Genomic DNA, 23,785 nt, shown 5'->3' on the forward strand with positions numbered 1-23,785 from the left:
GAAGAAAAATATACATAAATCAAAACAAAACAACAACCACACACACATGGCATAGAGGCACTAGCATGGTGTTAGTAAAACGCATAGGAAAAAAAATGGAACAAAATGAAAGAAACAAACACACACAACACACACCGCATACACCAGAATGGGGTCTGATAGAGGGTGAGGAAGGTTCTCCGTCAACCATACACATTTGACAAATAGTATCAATAAAATGAACGATTTACATTACACATTATGGCATAAGGTGGGAAAGGCAATGTTTTTTGAAGGTGATTGGGCAATGGTGTTGTTTAATTGTTTCTGAGAGAAGGAGACAGACACAGAAGTAAACTGAGACCTGCACACATACATCATGTTGAAAACTGGCTTTATTTACCCCATGAACAAAGTAGTCAATGAAACATCTATGAAACATGCACATCAGACTGGAGTTTACTGACTGCTTTGAGATCAGTATGTGAATACATTACAAGCATATTTACTTCATGACCATTTACTCTGTGGTTTATCTGACTGAAAAAAAAAAAAATCTCAAAGCAAATTTCTTTTCAAATCATAATTTGAAAATCTACTTTGTAACAACAGTATCTCATTGCAATATCTGACAAAGAAATGTTGGAAATATTTTCTTTAATTTAATATTTTTCGTATCTATTTCAACTATTAGCAAACAGCAAAATTTTCAGTCATGAAATGTGTGCGTGTGTTTCCACTGAAATAAAGTTGAAAAGTAAAAAAAATAGGTAAACAAATTGAAAAAAATAATAATAAAACAGAGGAAAACAAGAGATTTTTTTTGTGTGTGAGAAATTAACAGCTTGTTCTTGTACTGTCTGTATACAGATTATTTTTGTAAACTGTTTCGTCTACAAACAACCTTTTCACATTAATCATCAGGTCTGCTTACAGTTCACACTCTGTTAATCATATGTCTACATGCCAGTTCTAGTTATGCTAAGGTTACGTCTCAATCCCAAAAGCAGATGGGATCTGCACAAATCTAAGGCTTAGGTAAGCACAGAATAATTACCGTCTTTTCTAGATTTCTATTTTCTGAAACAGTTCCATAATTCAAGATACAGGTGGCTGTTTCATCACTTGGCATTTCAGTGTCAAGCAACAGGCCAGTTATTCCCCCCCTTTTCACCGACAACATTTTACTCAGATTCACCACATTCAAGTCAAATGATTCGTCTGTCAGGTTTGATATTTTGTATTTGCACTTGTATTTGTATTTCTTTTTATCACAACAGATTTCTCTGTGTGAAATTCCGGCTGCTCTCTCCAGGGAAAGCGCATCGCTACACTACAGCGCCACCCATTTTTTTTGGTATTTTTTCCTGCGTGCAGTTTTTTTTGGTTTTTCCTATCAAAGTGGATTTTTCTACAGAATTTTGCCAGGAACAACCCTTTTGTTGCCGTGGGTTCTTTTACGTGCGCTAAGTGCATGCTGCACACGGGACCTCGGTTTATCGTCTCATCCGAATGACTAGCGTCCAGATCACCACTCAAGGTCAAGTGGAGGGGGAGAAAATATCGGCGGCTGAGCCGTGATTCAAACCAGCGCACTCAGCTTCTCTCGCTTCCTAGGCGGACGCATTACCTCTAGGCCATCACTCCACAACTGCAACTCACTATTGCAACTGTATCTCTCTTCCCTCCTCCTTCCTTCCAGTTCTTACCTCTCTTTTTTGCCCCATCCCCCTCACACCCACCCAACCCCTCTCTCAACATACAAACATACAAATTTTACCCTGTGAATTCCTATCAATTTGCAAGCAAATTTTACTCTTGAGTAGCAGAAGCCAATACATTTTGCATAACTTTTTTTTTTTTTTTTTTTTTGCCCGAAGGCCAGGATAGTTTCAAATGTGTAAACTGGGGGAAAAAAAGTGTCCTGATTCTAGAAAACACAAGAATGAATATTTAGTGTTTCATCTTCACAGACATTGCAAACTGAATAAAAAAAAACCCAACAATATACAGCCTATGTTGGTATACTTAGCTCAAAGTTTCTGCCGGGCTTGAATCAGATCTAAAAATGTTGTACTTTAGAAAATGGTTAAACATTCAGCCTTGTTAAAGATCAAAGCTTTGTGGTGTGGTGACTTACGTCAGCACTCACTGACCAAATGCTCATAATTAGAATTCCTCCTTTTTTTTCTTTGTATTTTTTAATTATCTACAAGCACAAATGAAATACAGACATCATACTGGATAGTAATGTCGACCAGTCGGGAAGAACAAAATAAACATGACACAATTATGTCTTCCATTTTTTTTTCCCAACCTCCCTTTATTCTCATACCTGTGTGTGTGTGTGTGTGTGTGTGTGCATGTGTACACGTGTGTGTGTAAAATTTATCAAACTTTTTATGTGTGTGTGTGTGTGTGTGTGTGTGTATTTCTCGCTGGAGGATGCTGTGCTCTAGTGGCATAAAGACGTTTGAAAACAAGAGAACGCTGGCCATTAAGGAGAAGCGTGAGCGAAGGAAGCAGGGCTCAACTTCTGGAGACGTTTTTCCCTTGCAACACCTGTGGGAAGTGCTGTGCATCCAGAATCGGCCTCTTCTCCCATATGAGGACACACACCGACAGATAAACCTGCCTGCCTACTCGTCCGTCGGTCCGACTGGAGACTCTCTATAGTGTGTTTCTGTGTGTAAAATTTATCAAACTTTTTAAATATAAGTCACAGTTTCCGTTCCTAGCGGGCATTGAAGCATACAGACGGATGCATACCAGTTACACAAAATTTGCTGTGGATAAAAAAGAACAAAAAGTACAGAAACCTGATTTACACATACATACAACAAGCTTGTCAGGTCAAGAGCAGTCACAGTATTGTTATCATAACAACTATCGATTAAAGATGTGCGTTTCATGAGTCTAGCCTATGCAAAATGGGTTTTGGGGTTGTTGGGTGTGGGTTTTTTTTTTTCATTCTTGAAAAACAGGGTGGGGTTTTTTTGGGTTTTTTTTTCCAAATTAAACTTTTTACGATCAGTCAAGCACAACTGACACAATGTCTTATCATTATGCAAAGGTTTCTTGCGGTACAGTCAAGCAATACATGCAAAAAGAAAATGGAGAACATTGGTATATCATTTACTCTGTTCATTTCTGCTAATTTTTTTTCTTGTGTTCATTCATTTTCAGTTCACATTATGCAATATCTGCAGCGTATCAAAATAAATTTCATAAACAAAAACTGAACATCATTTCTTTAAATGGAAATAAAAAAAGAAAGGAAATAACACACACACACACACACACACACACACACACACGTCTTCATCCATGGTTCCCATATGAAATAACATAATATTTGTAGTGCCTATTTAAAAGTTGCTAAAGATCAGCACCTGAAAAACAAATACTTTCAAAAAAAAGTTTTCTTGAGTAAATTATAAGCAAAACAGTGGTCTTTCATTCTGGTTGTGGTCACTAGCAATTTGTACAAGAAAAAAAAAACCTGACATGTTTTCATTAATAATTATAAAAAAAAAAAAAAAAGACAAGTTGGATTAAGCTATGTATATGAATAAAAAGACATGCAAACAAGCACTTGAAGGTAAGCATCTCGTTACATCTAGCATGGGATGAGGAAACACATCTTTGGAATGAAACTTGTGCAGGCTTCATCAAAAAATAACTTGTTACCCAATGAGGTCATTCAGTACCTGCACAGGGCAACTTTCCAAAAGTTCAATTATGCAACAGCACATATTATGTAGATTTATATCATCATTTCATTCACAGAAAAAAAAAAAAAGAGTATGCATAGATGTGAAAATCTTCCATATAGCAGATTTACACAGTTTGGAATGTCTTTGTGTATGCATAACAAATATAAAAAAATATATATCACAAAATATATATAACATCTCCTTGTGTTCTGTGTTCACATCCCTCAACAGTTTCGCAGGCAAAACTGGAATTCACAAAATATTTCATTTCTTCGTCAACATGCAGCATGATGATAATGATCAAAGCCAACATACAAGCGGGAGGGGCCTGGTTTTCTGCTTTTATTACATGTATAAGAAAACTAACAAAGGCAGCACTTTACATGTAGTTTGTGTCAGTGTTCTGTTTCAGGATCTACTGTCCCGAAACTAAACAGTATTATGCTTGTAATCTTTGGCCCTGATATCTCATCACCTAGAGCTCTATTTATGAATGATGAATGGAAGGGTTGACGTGTAAGTGATGGGGAAAGTCTAAACCAAAAAAATCAGTTTCAGTTTCAGTTTCACTTTCTCAAGGAGGCGTCACTGCGTTCGGACAAATCCATACACGCTACACCACATCTGTTGAGCAGATGCCTGACCAGCAGCATAACCCAACGCGCTTAGTCAGGCCTTGAGTGCATGCTTACATATTTGTGTACCTATGAAAGTGGATTTCATTTTACGTAATTTCGCCAGAGGACAACACTCTCGTTGCCATGGGTTCTTTTTCAGTGCGCCAAGTGCGTGCTGCACACGGGACCTCGGTTTATCGTCTCATCCGAAAGACTAGACGCTCAGTTTGATTTTCCAGTCAAACTTAGGAGAAAGGGCGAGAGCGGGATTCGAACCCACACCCTCACGGACTCAAAAATGGAAAACAAATCTGAATATCTGAACAAGATCACACCACTAGGAAAATCTAAGAAATGAAAAAAAAATAACTTGTTCACAATATGTGCGTTTCTAGTCCCTTACAAAAATCATTTAGTTGTTTTGTTGGGTTTTTTTAAATTAAGGATTTAAAAAATGCACAAGTAGCATGTCCAACTCATGAAAACCATATCATACATAGTGAATGAAAAACAAAAACGAATTTTGGAAAAAAGAAAAAAGAAAAAAAAGAAAAAAGGATTCCTATCTGCAGTACCTAAAATAAAATCATATCAGTTACTACCCAAGTTCACACAAGAATGTCAAAAAAACAAAACAAAACAAAAAAAAACAACAACCAATTTTGTGTCACTGCAACTGTGGCACCCTGCATTAAACCATCAAAGAAACGCACACAAGCACTTATCCGAAACTACCGCAAGCTCTGACGCTGATTGTACTGATCTCAAGCCATGAAAGCTCAGGGTATTTAAGCAACCACAAACTGGAGGAGACAGGGAAGGGGCAACACGAGGAGTGGGGAAGTGGAACCACCTGAGCGCAAAGGAGTTAGCAGCAGAACGAGAAAGAGCGATGGATATGATCATCCATGAACGGATCCTTCAGGCACTGGCATTTTAAAGACATGACAGCACGACCTCTGTTTCGCATATTCTGTAAAATGAACAGCAATGAATGTACGACAATGTACCCATAAATGAAATGCATATATATATATATACTATATACACACTCGCATGCACGTATGCATGAACATGCATGAATGTAAGCGCATGGGTTCGTGTGCATGTGTGTACAGTCAGCAATAATAAGCACATGACAACAAGTCATAATCCATCAAAACTGTACATGGAAATCCCATCTGGCTCTTCAAATATCACCGTATAGTGTCAGCGTGTATAAGTAAACACTGAACAATTCCAATTTCCAGAGTGTAACAACCAATTTATACATCACATGCTGTACAGTCTTTTGTGCAGCCAGAGAGTAACCTAACCCATATGACTGTAACCGAAAGGCATTCAATACTCAGCAAACCATATGCAACCAGGAAGGAGGAAATATCTTCGTTTCTTTCACATAAAAATTTCATCACGGAATAGATCATATTCAATTATCAATATCTGTGTAAGACATTACCCTATTTTTCAGTTTGTTAGAATTGCATGTTATCGAAATTAGTGTGCTCAGAAAGTGTACAAATTGCAACAGTACTTTTTCATTGGCAGCTACGAATGATGAACGTGTAGTACTGAAAATATCATGTTCATCGATTTTAAGCATGTGAATCACAAAGCAATTTAACTGGCTTGAAAAAATGTACGTAACTGATAAACAGTTTGCATGATAAGTGTGCAAATCTTTTTCATGATTCTTAGAGTAAAAAACCACTGGAGATGCAAAACTGCGAAACACACACCAACACCCTAGTTGGTGACAGTGTGGTAGGGAAATCACTATTTGGTAACAGCAGGTACGACACATCACTATCTGATAACAGGAAGATACATCACTATTCCGTAACAGGAAGACACATCACTATTTGGTAACAGCAGGGACGACACATCTTTATTTGGTAACAGGAAGACACATCACTATTCACGAACAGGAAGACACATCACTATTCACTAACAGGAAGACACATCACTGTTTGGTAACAGGAAGACACATCACTATTCACTAACAGGAAGGCACATCACTATTTGACAATAGGAAGACACATCACTATTCAGTAACAGGAAGAAACATCACTATTTGGTAACAGCAGGGACGACACATCTTTATTTGGTAACAGGATGACACATCACTATTCAGTAACAGGAAGAAACATCACTATTTGGTAACAGCAGGGACGACACATCACTATTCAGTAACAGGAAGAAACATCACTATTCGGTAACAGCAGGGACGACACATCTTTATTTGGTAACAGGAAGACACATCACTATTCACTAACAGGAAGGCACATCACTATTTGACAATAGGAAGACACATCACTATTCAGTAACAGGAAGACACATCACTATTTGGTAACAGGAAGACACATCACTATTCACTAACAGGAAGGCACATCACTATTTGACAACAGGAAGACACATCACTATTCAGTAACAGGAAGAAACATCACTATTCAGTAACAGGAAGAAACATCACTATTTGGTAACAGCAGGGACGACACATCTTTATTTGGTAACAGGAAGACACATCACTATTCAGTAACAGAAAGACACATCACTATTCAGTAACAGGAAGACACATCACTATTCGGTAACAGCAGGGACGACACATCTTTATTTGGTAACAGGAATACACATCACTATTCAGTAACAGGAAGGCACATCACTATTTGGCAACAGGAAGACACATCACTATTCAGTAACAGGAAGAAACATCACTATTCCGTAACAGGAAGACACATCACTATTTGGTAACAGGAAGACATATCACTATTTGGTAACACCGATGAAGGCACATCACTGTTTGGTAACAGTGAGGAAGACTGATAACTATTTGGTAACAGGAAGACACCATCCACTAACAGGAAGACAAATCCCTATTCGGTAACAGCGTGGAAGGCACATCACAATTTTCTAGCGGTGGGCAAGACAAAATCATTATTCGGTCACAGTCTGTTGGATCAATCATTGTCAAATAACAGGTGGGCGTCAAGGGTTTGCACACAGGTGTCGTGGGTTTACACAGGTGGGTGGGTCAGGCTGATCATTTCCTCTTCCAGGGAAGCGACCGCAATCAACCAGCTGATTATTCTGTCACTTTGGAGGAGGTCGGAAGCGAAAAAAAACCAAAAAAAACAAAAAAAACCAACCCTATATAGTGAGACTGGAGCCCCTTGACACGAAGGTGTCGATGGTGGTGGCCTCCCTCCACGACGCTCTGGGGCAGGCTGTTCCAGTCTCGGATTGTTCTTGGTAGGAAGGACTGTTGCTGATACTGCGTGCGGCATCTTGTTTGCTGGGGTGTATTGATGGTTGTGGCCTCTCCTCTGTCGGGCTATGGCAGGCTCCATCATTTGGGTCAGGTAAACAGTCAGGATGGACAAACGAGAATTTCAGGAAAAGTCAGGTGGGGGGGTGGCAACAGTCTGCGAGAATGACCGGAACACCGCTGGAAGACACTGGTGGGTAACAGGCACGCAGGCACCACTGCCTACATGGACACATCACTGGCGCAGACACTGCCGCATCAGGGAAACAAGGGTGGTACAAAGAACGGCGAAGCGCAGCTCTGTTTGGAAGCAAGGACTTGGACGATGAAGCAGTATGTAGTGGTTGGAGAGTGTCCGTCACTTGCTATACACGTTAATGTCATGTACATAATTTTTTTTTTTTTCCACCTGTTTGTCTGTGGCTGGAAAGCAGGCACTGGTATACATTGAGCGAGTCACTGGGAGCAGTCATGTGATGTGTGGGAGACAGACAGGTCACAGTCAGCGAACAGACAAGGAATGTGTGTGGGATACAGACAGTGAACAGACAAGGCATATGTGTGGGATACAGACAGTGAATAGACAAGGCATATGTGTGGGATACAGACAGTGAATAGACAAGGTGTGCGAGGGATACAGACAGTGAACAGACAAGCCATGTGCGTGGGATACAGACAAGTCAGTCAGTGAACAGACAAGGTATTTGTCTGGGATACAGACAATTCCCAGTCACTGAACATACAGGGCATGCATGTGGGATACAGACAACTGTCAGTCAGTGAACAGACAAGGCATGTGTGGGGGATACAGAGTCAGTGAACAGAAAAGACAAGGTGTGTGTGGATAGACTAGTCACAATCAGTGAACAGACAAGGCGTGTGTGTGTGAATACAGAGTCAGTGAACAGACAAGGTGTGCGTGGGATACAGACAAGTCACAGTCAGTGAACAGACAAGGCGTGTGTGTGTGTGAATACAGAGTCAGTGAACAGACAAGGTGTGCGTGGGATACAGACTAGTCACAGTCAGTGAACAGACAAGGCGTGTGTGTGTGAATACAGAGTCAGTGAACAGACAAGGTGTGCGTGGGATACAGACTAGTCACAGTCAGTGAACAGACAAGGCGTGTGTGTGTGTGTGAATACAGTCAGTGAACAGACAAGGTGTGCGTGGGATACAGACAAGTCAGTGAACAGACAAGGCATGTGTGTGTGTGAATACAGAGTCAGTGAACAGACAAGGCGTGTGTGTGTGAATACAGAGTCAGTGAACAGACAAGGTGTGCGTGGGATACAGACTAGTCACAGTCAGTGAACAGACAAGGCGTGTGTGTGTGAATACAGAGTCAGTGAACAGACAAGGCGTGTGTGTGTGGATACAGAGTCAGTGAACAGACAAGGTGTGCGTGGGATACAGACTAGTCACAGTCAGTGAACAGACAAGGCGTGTGTGTGTGAATACAGAGTCAGTGAACAGACAAGGCGTGTGTGTGTGGATACAGAGTCAGTGAACAGACAAGGTGTGCGTGGGATACAGACTAGTCACAGTCAGTGAACAGACAAGGCGTGTGTGTGTGTGAATACAGTCAGTGAACAGACAAGGTGTGCGTGGGATACAGACAAGTCAGTGAACAGACAAGGCGTGTGTGTGTGTGAATACAGAGTCAGTGAACAGACAAGGCGTGTGTGTGAGATACAAAGTCACAGACAGTGAACAGACAAGGCGTGTGTGTGTGTGAATACACAGTCAGTGAACAGACAAGGTGTGCGTGGGATACAGACTAGTCACAGTCAGTGAACAGACAAGGCGTGGGTGTGTGTGAATACAGAGTCAGTGAACAGACAAGGTGTGCGTGGGATACAGACAAGTCAGTGAACAGACAAGGCATGTGTGTGTGTGAATACAGAGTCAGCGAACAGACAAGGCGTGTGTGTGTGAATACAGAGTCAGTGAACAGACAAGGTGTGCGTGGGATACAGACTAGTCACAGTCAGTGAACAAAGCATTGAAGACAGACAAGTCAGTGTCAGAGAAAACCCAAGGTGACTGTGACAGAGTGACTGAGGACAGGTGTGTGTGTGTGTGCAGGTGTGTATACAGGTGTGTACACAGGTGTGTGTGTGGCTGGCCAGCAGCTCATCGTCGCCTGGGGGCGGGCACCGTCAGGTTGTGAGTGCCCTGCACCTGGCTGTCTGACTTCAGGTTAAGGGAGACCACCTTGAAGTGCTCAATCAGGTCGGGGATGCCATCAAAATGCTGTTCAGAACAAAACGTTCATTCAGTTCTTTTCCATCGTTCAATTCTTTTCACGTCAAAAATGCTGTTCAGAATAAAAACATCGTTCAATTCTTTTCACGTCAAAATGCTGTTCAGAATAAAAACTTTGTTGAATTCTTTTCAAGTCAAAAATGAAGTTCAGAATAAAATTTTCGTTCAATTCTTTTCAAGTCAAAATGCTGTTCAGAATAAAAACTTTGTTGAATTCTTTTCAAGTCAAAAATGAGGTTCAGAATAAAATCTTCGTTCAATTCTTTTCAAGTCAAAAATGAGGTTCAGAATAAAAACTTCGTTGAATTCTTTTCAAGTCAAAAATGAAGTTCAGAATAAAAACTTTGTTGAAATCTTTTCAAGTCAAAATAGCTGTTCAGAATAAAAACTTCATTGAATTCTTTTCAACTCAAAAATGAGGTTCAGAATAAAAACTTCGTTGAATTCTTTTCAAGTCAAAATGCTGTTCAGAATAAAAACTTCGTTGAATTCTTTTCACATCAAAATAGCTGTTCAGAATAAAACGTTCATCCAATCAATTCTTTTCAAGTCAAAAATGAGGTTCAGAATAAAATCTTCATTAAATTCTTTTCACATCAAAATAGCTGTTCAGAATAAAACGATCGTTCCATTCTTTCCACATCAAAATGCTGTTGAGAATTAAAAAAATGTTCATTCAATTCTTTTCACGTCAAAAATGTTGTTCAGAGTAAGACGTTTGTTCCATTCTTTTCACGTCAAAATTGCTGTTCAGAAGAACAAAATGTGACTATAATCCTTTTCAGTTATGGACAGTTTCCATGTTATGTAAACTATCCTGCTTAATCCACACTAACAGAAATGTATCATGTTCAGATAAAATATGAAGCAAACCTGTAAAATCAGCACAAACAGAAATATGCCACACATATGCAAATCTATTCAATTTGATACAAACTCACATCAATGCCTGACTACCAATCAAAGCTGAAATTATTTTGTTGTGTACGAAGATTGTAAAAAAAATAAAATAATTTTTTTTTAGTCAAAAAGAGTACTCACCGTTTCACCTTCTTTGTATTTTCCGGCAGCAAACTTGTTATTGACGACTTTCCGGATGGGAATGTTCCAGATGCGATTGCAATGCCATATCACCAGGGTGTAGGGCTGCTGAGGATCCCGCTCAGACTTCCGTATCAAGTACATCCCGTCCTGTCCACAGACAATGAGTCCCACTTGTCTCCTCTCCAACAGAGCACGCTTAACTCACTCAGTACTGCCAGTTAGCTCCTCTAACTTTCCCCACAGACGACTCATTTGTGTGGGTAAGAAATAAATAAAATCACCGAAAAAACAAATAGAATTTATGAACTGAAAACTTCCAAACTGATCAGTAACATAACGAGTTAGTCGGGGACTGACGGGCGCAATATCCGAGTGGTTAAAGCGTTGGACTGTCAATCTGAGGGTCCCGGGTTCGAATCACGGTGATGGCGCCTGGTGGGTAAAGGGTGGAGATTTTTACGATCTCCCAGGTCAACATATGTGCAGACCTGCTAGTGCCTGAACCCCCTTCGTGTGTATATGCAAGCAGAAGATCAAATACGCACGTTAAAGATCCTGTAATCCATGTCAGCGTTCGGTGGGTTATGGAAACAAGAACATACCCAGCATGCACACCCCTGAAAACGGAGTATGGCTGCCTACATGGCGGGGTAAAAACGGTCATACACGTAAAAGCCCACTCGTGTGCATACGAGTGAACGTGAGAGTTGCAGCCCACGAACGCAAGAAGAAGAAGAAGTTGGGGACAAAATATAAAACTTCCTCCCTTCTTCTGCTATCATACAGTGAGACGATGAAAGTATCCATATTCATTGTTCAAAATTTGCACAAACTGATGACTTGAAAACGAATCCAGGAAAGCACAAAGAGTTTGAAACAGATTAATTTCAGAACGTTATATAGCCATGATAGGGCCCCTTCATCTAATTCTGTTGTCTGCCTTGTGACTTGAGACAAAACTGGGTCAGACGCCATTGTTGACATGCGCTGTTCACGTGAACCAGTCGCCACGAAAATAACTCTCCTGCTCGCGAGCACAGCAACACACACATCAGTCACTGGTCGCAGTGGTGAGTGGAAACATCAGTTAAGATATTCTTAGCTCATTATGGAAAGTGGGTGTCACTCCAAAATTAAAAACTACCTAAGGCCCTGATCAGGGTCCTTCGTCTGAACGAATGACTCCTCTTGTTGTTGTATCAGAATAAGAGGTCAAAGTGCCAAGTTTAGAGAATACAAAAAATATAAATATAACAGTAAATGCAGTTTGCATATAATTAGGCTTCTTTTTTAAATTTTTTTGTGCCCATCCCAGACGTGCAATATTGTTTTAAACAAGATGACTGGAAAGAACTGAATTTTTCCTATTTTTATGCCAAATTTGGTGTCAACTGACAAAGTATTTGCAGAGAAAATGTCAATGTTAAAGTTTACCACGGACACACAGACATACAGACACACGGACACACACACACACACAGACAACCGAACACCGGGTTAAAACATACTTTGTTTACACAAGTGAGTCAAAAACTACCTAAGGCCCGATCAGGGCCATTTGCCCAGAGTGAGTTAACTCATTCAGCCTTGCACACAAACACTGCTGTGGCGTCAAAATGTCTCTCATTAAAAGGAGGAATTTGTATTATACTCCATGTTTGGTGATACATATACTTACCATGTCAAACTGATGCAAACTAGGCCTATATGTTTGCTCTGCTTGGCCAAATTTTGCGCAGCTGACAGTGAAAAGACGACCTGTCTTGCCCGGTCCGCTCTTAACCAATCAAACACCTCTAAAAGCTAGAGATGCTGAACCATTCCTTTGGCCAAGGCTCTTGTCATTAAAACAGTTTTCACAATCCTACACATGCTTAACTCTCTCCATACGAACGGCGAAAGAGACGACGTTAACAGCGTTTCACCCCAGTTACCATCATCAAAATATTGCAAGCGGAAGGCTCTTATACTGAACAGGTGAATGTTGACAAAGAATACCACAATCCTGACGACGGAAGCTAAAGGTTGGGTCATTCAGACACCCACAGGACATCCGAGGGGTCTGTGTAGAGGAGAAGAGAGGACTGGCTATACTGAGTGAGTTAAAGGTTGGTTTCCGACCAAGAACAGCGCAATATAAGTATCCATATCATTCATTCATCATAACACAGTTCTGTGAACATGTCTTGTCATTCAGAACTTGTTGTGATCAAAGAACAGCTCTGCAAAAGAATTTAAAAAAAAAAAAAAAATCACAGGATTTCTGTATCCTAACATCTCCACATCTGTGGGTCTGTGTACACATATGTGTGTATACATATGTATGTGTACATAACTACATGCATGTATATGAATGTGTATTGTGTCTGCGTGTGTTTATGTAAGTTTGTGCCTGCCTATGTGTGCGTATGTGTTAGGATAGCTGTTAGATACACATGTATGTTAAAATGTATGTATGCAGTGTGTGCGTGTGTGTGTGTGTGTGTGTGTGTGTGTGTAGTCCCATTTTGGTGTGTGTATGTAACATAGATATAATGTTTTATGTTAACAAAAGCGTTTTTGTAAAGCACCTGGAGCAGATTTCTGGATAGTGTGCTATATAAGTATCCATTAGTATTATTATTATTACACTCCAGATGGTGCTATTATTACCAGTATTTTACAGTGCTGTACTGACCTTCTGCTCACGACTGAAGATGGTCTGGGCATGGTCTCTGCTGATTTTGCCGTGATACCACTCGAAAGCACTCAGCTCATCCTGTCACAACCACAATGCATTGTTACTGATGACAAAACCGATTTGTCTCTCTCAATCAATACCTGGTTTTCATCCCATCCATACCAGACTTTACACATATAATAATAATAATAATAATAATGGTATTTATATAGCGCTGGATCTTGTGCAGAGACAAATCAAAGCGCTTTCGCACCAGTCATTCTAGAAACTAAAGACAAGGAAGGGCAGGCAAGGGAGGCTATTTTGGGAAGAGGTGGGTTTTAAGGCCAGACATGAAAGAGCTGAGTGTGGAGACTTGACAAAGCGAAAAAGGAAGTTCATTCCAATCGCAAGGTCCATATCTTACAGACTATAGTGCAACATCATTAACCCTGACTTTGACCCATGCACCCTATAATACGACGCATCTAACGTGCAGTTAAAATCTATCCAAAGGAAGTTGTGAACTGGATTCGTATCGTATCAAAGTTGAAGTTCAACCTCATCGGGCATAACTTTGCAAAGTTTGTCAGTAGGTTTTATCAGCCTGGCAACAAGTATCCCCAAAAAAACAGTCAAAAATGGATTCAGAAAGGCCAAGATCAACAGAACCAATAAGCCAGCAGATAATACAAACGAAGCGTGTTTCGTGTGTTTATCTGATATTCTCTCCCACTCACTCTTAATTGATTTTTTTTCCCGGTGCTTGCTTGTGTGGATATGTGCGTGTTTTTTTTGTTTTTTGTTGTTGTTTTTTTTGTTTTGTTTTTTGTTGTTGTTGTTTTTTTTTCGACTACGGGAATGCTAGTATAAATGTACAAACAACGTGAACAGAACTCTGGTTTTGATGATGATGATGTCGTAACCTTGTCATCAACCACTGCCGAAGACAAACACACGGTGACAAAACCATCGACCCATCGCTGCTAGATTTGTGCTCCGCGTCTGTCAGCGATTCTGAAGAATCAGAATCAGACTTTCAGCAGTGTCATGTGGATGTTAGTGTGTGTTAAGCTTGCATGCAGACCAACAGCCCAGTTATTGATGAAGTCAATGTAATCTCTCTAGATCTTGTCTCCAGGAACGATTTTTTGTTGTTGTTGTTGTTGTTGACTGTTTGAATGCTGACCTTTTCCACTTCTATCTTTTTTGCTTTCATGCATATTATAATGTGCTGCGCCTTATGTATTGTTAAAATAAGATTTTTCTTAATGCAGGAAGTGCATCTTACAATATAAAGTGCCTTGTAGACTGTAAAATATGTAAGTGCTTGAAAGCACAAATCATCTATGGTTAACTTCGTTTTACATTGTGACTTTTCTTCACAGGTGCCATCAGTACATGATATATACATAGAGAGAGAGATAGAGACAGAGAGAGACAGACACAGAGAGAGAGAAAGACAGACAGACAGACAGACAGACAGAGAAAGACACCGACACAGAGAGAGAGAGAGAGAATTATCAATCAGAACCATTCCATTTATTCAGTCAGCACCAACCTTTAAGACAAAGCAGCCTTTGAAAATGAAGTGCACCTTGTGTTTAAGCCAAATGAAGAGACAACCACAACAGCTAACTGGAAGCCACTCATCTTACTGTTGGCTCACAAGGTCTAGTTACCCACAGAAACAGATGATCCATCATCGACGGGTGCAATAGCCCAGTGGTTAAAGCGTTGGACTGTTAATCTGAGGGTCCCGGGTTCAGATCACGGTGACGGCGCCTGGTGGGTAAAGGGTGGAGATCTTTACGATCTCCCAGGTCAACATATGTGCAGACCTGCTAGTGCCTGAACCCCCTTCGTGTGTATATGCAAGCAGAAGATCAAATACGCACGTTAAAGATCCTGTAATCCATGTCAGCGTTTGGTGGGTTATGGAAACAAGAACATACCCAGCATGCACACCCCCGAAAACGGAGTATGGCTGCCTACATGGCGGGGTAAAAACGGTCATACACGTAAAAGCCCACTCGTGTGCATACGAGTGAACGCAGAAGAAGAAGATCAATCATCTTACAAAATACTCACCTCAGGTGTAGCAGGAGCAGCTGCAGCGACTGGAGGAGGGGCAGGTGGAGTTGCCTGTTTATGATTGACTGGAACAAAGCAGAATAATATATTTGTATTTGTATTTGTATTTCTTTTTATCACAACAGATTTCTCTGTGCGAATTTCGGGCTGCTCTCCTCAGGGAGAGCGCGTCGCTACACTACACCGCCACCCATTTTTTCGTTGTTTTTTTTTCTGCGCACAGTTTTATTTGTTTTTCCTATCACAGTGGATTTTTCTACAGAATTTTGCCAGGAACAACCATTTTGTTGCCGTGGGTTCTTTTACATGCGCTAAGTGCATGCTGCACATGGGACCTCAGTTTATCGTCTCATCCAAATGACCACCACTCAAGGTCTACTGGAGGGGGAGAAAATATCGGCGGCTGAGCCGTGATTCGAACCAGCGCGCTCAGATTTTCTCGCTTCCTAGGCGGACATGTTATCTCTAGGCCATCACTCCACTAAAAATATAAACCCATATTTGTATTTGTATTTATATCATTGCCCATCAGATATATATCTGAGTTGTGATGTGCGCTGCTTAAACAATCACTTGCCATAGATATTATGGTCACGTACATTATTTTCACACCTGTCTGCAACAATCACTTGCTATAAATATTACGGTCATGTATGTTATTTTCACACCTGTATGCCTGCCTTTGTGCATGTTGAATCTAATTATCAGAAGAAAAATCAGCTATGTGGATGGACCAGTACAATTATTACTGAGAAAATGTCATTGTTTACCAAGCTTGAGGTATCCAAATTGCAGTTAATATCATTTTGTTTGTTTGTTTCCAAACATAATGATGATGGAGTCTCCCATCAGACCGACGGATGAGTAGGCAGGCAGGCTTATCTGTCGGTGTGTGTCCTCATATGGGAGAAGAGGCCGATTCTGGATGCGCAGCACTTCCCACAGGTGTTGCAAATGAAAACATCTCCAGAAGTTGAGCCCTGCTTCCTTCACTCACGCTTCTCCTTAATGGCCAGCATTCTCTTGTTTTCAAACGTCTTCATGCCACTAGAGCACAGCATCCTCCAGCAAGAGTGGTCAAAGGCATCAGTTTCCCAGGAAGCAATGTCTATGTCTATGTCAATATAATATTATGCTAATAACAAACAAAGTGATTTTTTTTTCTTCAGAAGAATCAAAACTGAATTGTTCCTAAACAGTGTGGGGCAAATATCAAGCTGTGCTTGTTTGGGTCAGTTTGCATACACGTCATGGGGAAAATATTCACACACACACACACACAGAGGTCACCTGCTTCTCACTCACATTTGTAACACAATCGAAAAAGACACAAACAAAACGACACAACTGGAAAAAAAAGAAGAAGAAAAAAAAAGGGTAATTCTTTTGCTCCTTTTGGCATATGGAAACACTCAACAGCAACACACACACATTGAATCACAACTTCAGTCCAACAAAATCTAACAAAACACCCATAAAAAAACCACACTAAAATTAAACAAACTTTTAATTTTGCATCAGTATGACATGGTACAGTATATCACACACACACACACACACACACACACACACACACACACAATTTACAACCACACATCAGAATGACAGAAAGCTTTATTTATTTATTTATTTGATTTATTTATTTATTTATTTTATTTTCATTAATTTTTTTAATTATATTATTATTATTTAGTTATTTATTTATTTAGTTATTTCGTTATTTAATTCATTTTATTTTATTTTATTTTATTTTTCTCAAGGCCTGACAAAGCGCGGTGGGTTACGCTGCTGGTCAGGCATCTGCCTGGCAGATGGGGTGCAGCGTATATGGATTTGTCCGAATGCCGTGACGCCTCCTTGAGCTACTGAAACTGAAACTGAAAGCTCGCGTCGTCAGAGGCGCTATATACTCACAGACCCAGCCTCCCTGCTGTGGGGGTTTCTCAGTGGAGGCCTTCTTCACAGGTTTGGGGGGAAGCGGAACCTCTCTGCTGTGACCTGCACCAGACATGACGACAAAGAGAACACTGTTACTGCATTTTATTTTGTCCTTGTGTCTGGTACTGTACTGAGTCTGTGCTGTACTGTACTGTACTGAAAAAAAAAAAAAAAATTGCATTGTGCTGTGCTGTGCTGAGCTGTGCTATGAAAAAAAATCTGTGTTGTGCTTTGCTGTGCTGTGCTGTACTAAGCTGTGCTATGGAAAAAAATCTGTGTTGTGCTTTGCTGTGCAGTGCTGTACTGAGCTGTGTTGTGAACAAAAAAAAATCTGTGTTGTGCTTTGCTGTGCTGTGCTGTACTGAGCTGTGTTGTGAAAAAAAAAAAAATCTGTGTTGTGCTTTGCTGTGCAGTGCTGTACTGAGCTGTGTTGTGAACAAAAAAAATCTGTGTTGTGCTTTGCTGTGCTGTGCTGTACTGAGCTGTGTTGTGAAAAAAAAAAAAAAATCTGTGTTGTGCTTTGCTGTGCTATACTGTACTGAGCTGTGTGCTATGAAAAAAAATCTGCTTTGTGCTTTGCTGTGCTGACTGTACTGAGCTGTGCTATGAAAAAAAATCTGTGTTGTGCTTTGCTGTGCTGACTGTACTGAGCTGTGCTATGAAAAAAAAATCTGTGTTGTGCTTTGCTGTGCTGACTGTACTGAGCTGTGCTATGAAAAAAAATCTGTGTTGTGCTTTGCTGTGCTGACTGTACTGAGCTGTGCTATGAAAAAAAATCTGTGTTGTGCTTTGCTGTGCTGTGCTGTACTGAGCTGTGCTATGAAAAAAAATCTGTGTTGTGCTGTGCTGTGAAAAAAATCTGTGGTGTGCTGTTGCTGTGCTGTGTTGTACTGTGCTGTGAAAAAAAATCTGCACTGTGCTGTGCTGTGAAAAAAATTTGTGCTGTACTGAGCTGTGCTGTGAAAAAAAAAATCTGTTGTGCTGTGCTGTGCTGTACTGAGCTATGCTGTGAACACATGCTGTGCTGTGCTGTGCTTTGTTGTGCTGTATCTTGCTGTGTTGTTCTGTGCTGTACTGTGGTGTATAATACTGCGCTGTGTTGTGCTGTGTTCTGCTGTGCTGTACTGAGCTGTGCTGTGGAAAAAAAATCTGTGTTGTGCTGTGTTGTACTGCACTGAGCTGTGCTGTGAAAAAAAAATCTGTGTTGTGCTGTGCTCTGCTGTACATAACTGAGCTGTGCTGTGAAAACATGCTGTGCTGCGCTGTGCTGTGCTGTGTCTTGCGGTGTTGTTCTGTGCTGTACTGTGTTGTATAATACTGCGCTGTGTTGTGCTGCGTTTTGCTGTACCGTGCTGTGTTGTTCCATGTTGCGCTGTACTGTGCTGTGCTGTGTTGTACTGTACCGTGCTGTGCTGCATTGTGCTGTGTTGTATTGTACCGTGCTGTGCTGTGTTGTATTGTACTGTGCTGTGCTGTGTTGTACTTGTACTGTGCTGTGCTGTGTTGTACTGTACCGTGCTGTGCTGCATTGTGCTGTGTTGTACTGTACTGTGCTGTGCTGTGTTGTGTTGTGTTGTACTGTGCTGTGTTGTACTGTACCGTGCTGTGCTGCACTGTGCTGTGTTGTACTGTACTGTGCTGTGCTGTGTTGTGTTGTACTGTGCTGTGTTGTGTTGTGTTGTACTGTACCGTGCTGTGCTGCACTGTGCTGTGTTGTACTGTACTGTGCTGTGCTGTGTTGTGTTGTGTTGTACTGTGCTGTGCTGTGTTTAGTTGTGTTGTACTGTGCTGTGCTGTGTTGTGTTGTACTGTACTGTGCTGTGTTGTACTGTACCGTGCTGTGCTGCATTGTGCTGTGTTGTATTGTACTGTGCTGTGTTGTACTGTGCTGTGCTGTGTTGTACTGTACCGTGCTGTGCTGCATTGTGCTGTGTTGTATTGTACCGTGCTGTGCTGTGTTGTATTGTACTGTGCTGTGCTGTGTTGTACTTGTACTGTGCTGTGCTGTGTTGTACTGTACCGTGCTGTGCTGCATTGTGCTGTGTTGTACTGTACTGTGCTGTGCTGTGTTGTGTTGTGTTGTACTGTGCTGTGTTGTACTGTACCGTGCTGTGCTGCACTGTGCTGTGTTGTACTGTACTGTGCTGTGCTGTGTTGTGTTGTGTTGTACTGTGCTGTGTTGTGTTGTGTTGTACTGTACCGTGCTGTGCTGCACTGTGCTGTGTTGTACTGTACTGTGCTGTGCTGTGTTGTGTTGTGTTGTACTGTGCTGTGCTGTGTTGTGTTGTGTTGTACTGTGCTGTGCTGTGTTGTGTTGTACTATACTGTGCTGTGTTGTACTGTACCGTGCTGTGCTGCATTGTGCTGTGTTGTATTGTACTGTGCTGTGTTGTACTGTGCTGTGCTGTGTTGTACTGTACCGTGCTGTGCTGCATTGTGCTGTGTTGTATTGTACTGTGCTGTGTTGTATTGTACTGTGCTGTGTTGTGTTGTACTGTGCTGTGCTGTGTTGTACTGTACCGTGCTGTGCTGCATTGTGCTGTGTTGTACTGTACCGTGCTGGGCTGTGTTGTACTGTACCGTGCTGTGCTGCATTGTGCTGTGTTGTACTGTGCTGTGTTGCACTGTCTCTGTGCTGAGTTCTACTCTGTTTATCGTATGGCATGTATCGTAGTGTGTTTTTTTTGTATCAACTGAATCACCACAACTCACTAAGCCCAATTCCAAAAAGTACAAAATTAGTAGTGGTAGTCATCCATTTTTGCTGGTAAAAATAGTCTCACAAACACACACACACCCACTTACACACAACCTCACACACACACACACACACACACACGCACATGCAAGCATACACACACATGCATAGGCACACACACATGCATAGGCGCACACACATGCACACAGAAACATTTTCACACACAAGCACATGCACACACACACAGAGACACACACACACAAACGCTCACTCTCTCACTCTCACACACAGAATCAGGAACACATGCATACATACATGCACGCACACACACACACACACACACACACACACACCCATCCCCCTCCCAAAAACGTGTACTTACGTTGTGCAGCTGGTTTCTGTTGTGCCAGTCCCACAGAGCTCTGAAAGGCAAACAGACAGATCTTTTCAAAGCAGTTTTCAACATACTACGACCAATAAACATAACACTCTGTGGAGTGGTGGCCTAGAGGTAACGCGTCCGCCTAGTAGGAAGCGAGAGAATCTGAGCGCGCTGGTTCGAATCACGGCTCAGCCGCTGATATTTTCTCCCCCTCCACTAGACCTGGAGTGGTGGTCTGGACGCTAGTCATTCGGATTTGACGATAAACCGAGGTCCCGTGTGCTAGCATGCACTTAGCGCACGTAAAAGAACCCACGGCAACAAAAGTGTTGTTCCTGGCAAAATTATGTAGAAAAATCCACTTCGATAGGAAAAACAAATAAAACTGCACGCAGGAAAAAATACCAAAAAAATGGGTGGCGCTGTAGTGTAGCGACGCGCTGCGCTCTCCCAGGGGAGAGCAGCCCGAATTTCACACAGAGAAATCTGTTGTGATCAAAAGAAACACAAATACATGCAAATACAAATACAAAAACACTCTATAGTCACTGAACCATCTAAAAGACCTTCCTGGTGACAAAACACTGAAACACAGACATCTCACGGTCATTTCAGAACTGATGATGATATGATGACGCACCTCACTGTAATTTCAGAACAACTTATGATGAGATACATTATATGCTTCTTTTTTTTTTTTTAACTTTAAAAAAAAATTGTACAATACAACAGTCAGTCATGTGGCAGTATTTTTCTGAACTTTTCACTTTACATGTAAACAACTCCTGTGAGATCCAAGCTGTTTTCTGTATACAGCATCTCACTCTGCAAGTAAACATCTCCTGTGATAGGGTGGGCGGCATATCAGGGTGGGTGGGTTGGGGGTTGGGGGTGGGGGGGGGGTGATGGGTCGAAGTTGTTTCAGGAGAATGGGGGGGGGGGGGGGGGGAAGGGGGTGGAGGTGATTGTACATGTTTAAAAAAAAAAAAGTGGTAATTTTTAAATGTATTTGCAGATAACTGTCTACTGAGCTTACTAAAGTGTTTAGCCACGTATTTGTTGAAATATCGTGTTTAATGCATTCTTTCTGTACCTGCATTTATCTTCTTCTTTTTTTTAATTTTTATTTTTAATTTCATTTTTAAAGAATTTCTGATAACTTGGAATAGGGTACCTTGTTCTGAAAATCAATGTTTCTTAATGTATGTGGTAGAATTAAAACATATCTCTTTTATAATATCCAAGAATGTAATATTTTTATTACACATAATGCTACTGAAGAATTCATAATAACGAAATGATGATTTTATCATAGCGTCTTTTATTCGGAAATAGCGCTTCTTAGATTTTCTTTAAGATCCCTGTTATAATTTCTTTTACCAGAAATAGCGCTTCTTAGCTTTCTTTAGAATACATGTTATAATTTCTCTTACTGTGTTATAAAGCATGTTGTTAAGCTTTTACCACTTGAATATCTGAATTCAATCTTTTCACTTTTAAGTACAAATTTTGCTATGTTTATATATATATATATATGTTAGACTCATTTTTTGACTGAGAGACTGATTGGTGTGAGGGACGAGCCTTTGAATGCACATGTAATTTCCAATCAGATTAATAAAGATTGTATTGTATTGTATTGTATTGCATTGTATTGTTTATCTCAGCTGTTTTCTGCATTCAGTATCTCACTGTTGCGTGATCCAGCTCTCTTAGTTCCTACTGCAGTTCACCACTCTGTACACTGATGTCTCATCAACATTATACTGCCACACATCCAAGCTGTCCCTGCTTGCCACGAAATCCCTCCAACTGAACGTCTCTATTTATCATTAATGTACTGGTGTGTGTGTGTGTGTGTGTGTGTGTGTGTGTGTGTGTGTGTGTGTGTGTGTGATATCATCAATCATATACATACATAGATATATATATATATATATATATATATATATATATATATATATACGAGGGTCATTCAATAAATAAGGTGAATTTTTCGGTATATATATATATATATATATATATATACACACTGCAAATCTTTTAAAAATTTATGTATATTCCAATACCTATAATAATGATATTATCATTATCAATAATGATGATGAAAAATTCATACAGCGCTTTTCCATGTAAAACATGCTCAACTGCACTGTACACTGTAAAAAAATTTGTTGAGTTAAAACATGCACTTAGACGCTTGAATGACAACTTAGATACATAACCCTGCACAAACAACCAGCCAAACACCAACAGTAATTCATGTATGTACAGACACAAAACCACATCACACACATCACTCAACATATACATCAAACATGATAATACCTATTATATTAAAATCTCATATCACAATACCGACATAACAACACTTGAAGCCATACCACAACATTTCAAACCAAATCTGAATACCTAAAAAAATAATCGCATACATCACAATGTTGGAATCATGAACAACGCAAATCACAAGACTCAAAAATCACTCTCACTCTCCCTCCCTCCCTCCCCTCCACACAACACCTCAACAACACAGGCTACACAGAAACACAGAAACAAGCACACATTCACTTCACGTGTTGCAGACGTCAAGAGATGTGAAATTCAGTACCAGAACCATAATCAAAACACAGGTAAAAAGTATGTATGTGTGTGGGAGTGAGTGCGAGTATATACGTGTGTTTGCAAGAGAGAGAGAGAGAGAGACACACACACACACACACAGAAAGACACAGAGACAAAGAGAGAGACAGACTGAGAGAGAGAGACTGAGAGAGAGAATGTGTGTGTGTGTGTGTGTGTGTGTGTAGAGTGTGTAGAGTGTGTGTTTACATGTGTATGCATTCATGTGTGTATGTTTCTCAGCGCTCACTGACTGAAACGCTGATATCATAACAAGCAGCATGGCACTGCACTGAAAGAATTAAAACTATCGAGCTGCTGAATAATGGTCCAAATTAACTGAGCTGAATAATGATGCTGTCTGTCAAAGGATAACATAATGCAGCATGCCCTCATATATGTGGTTAAAGAAAGGAGAAGCGGTCTGCACTAGTGCAAATACACACATGGCCATGTTTCCACATGCAAATGTCGGAAATTTCATTTCTCCATCTAACAGTCTTCAG

General features: G+C 40.6%; 1 protein-coding gene across 4 annotated transcripts in view; it reads right to left on the reverse strand.

Moving 5' to 3' along the window:
- Positions 1 to 356: 356 nt before the first annotated feature.
- LOC143293882 (uncharacterized) overlaps positions 357 to 23,785 on the reverse strand; it is a 79,248-nt gene continuing 55,819 nt past the window's right edge. For all 4 annotated transcript variants that reach the window (XM_076605218.1, XM_076605216.1, XM_076605217.1 and 1 more), the window contains 6 exons: positions 20,661 to 20,700; positions 17,557 to 17,640; positions 15,640 to 15,707; positions 13,567 to 13,647; positions 10,887 to 11,036; positions 357 to 9,833 (listed from right to left, as the gene is read on the reverse strand). In XM_076605218.1, coding sequence (XP_076461333.1) covers positions 9,714 to 9,833; positions 10,887 to 11,036; positions 13,567 to 13,647; positions 15,640 to 15,707; positions 17,557 to 17,640; positions 20,661 to 20,700 — 543 coding nt within the window. In that variant the 3' untranslated portion in view covers positions 357 to 9,713. The remainder of the gene's footprint in view (positions 9,834 to 10,886; positions 11,037 to 13,566; positions 13,648 to 15,639; positions 15,708 to 17,556; positions 17,641 to 20,660; positions 20,701 to 23,785) is intronic.

This window comes from Babylonia areolata, chromosome 19 (assembly GCF_041734735.1).
Source record: "Babylonia areolata isolate BAREFJ2019XMU chromosome 19, ASM4173473v1, whole genome shotgun sequence".
Lineage (NCBI taxonomy): Eukaryota > Metazoa > Mollusca > Gastropoda > Neogastropoda > Buccinidae > Babylonia > Babylonia areolata.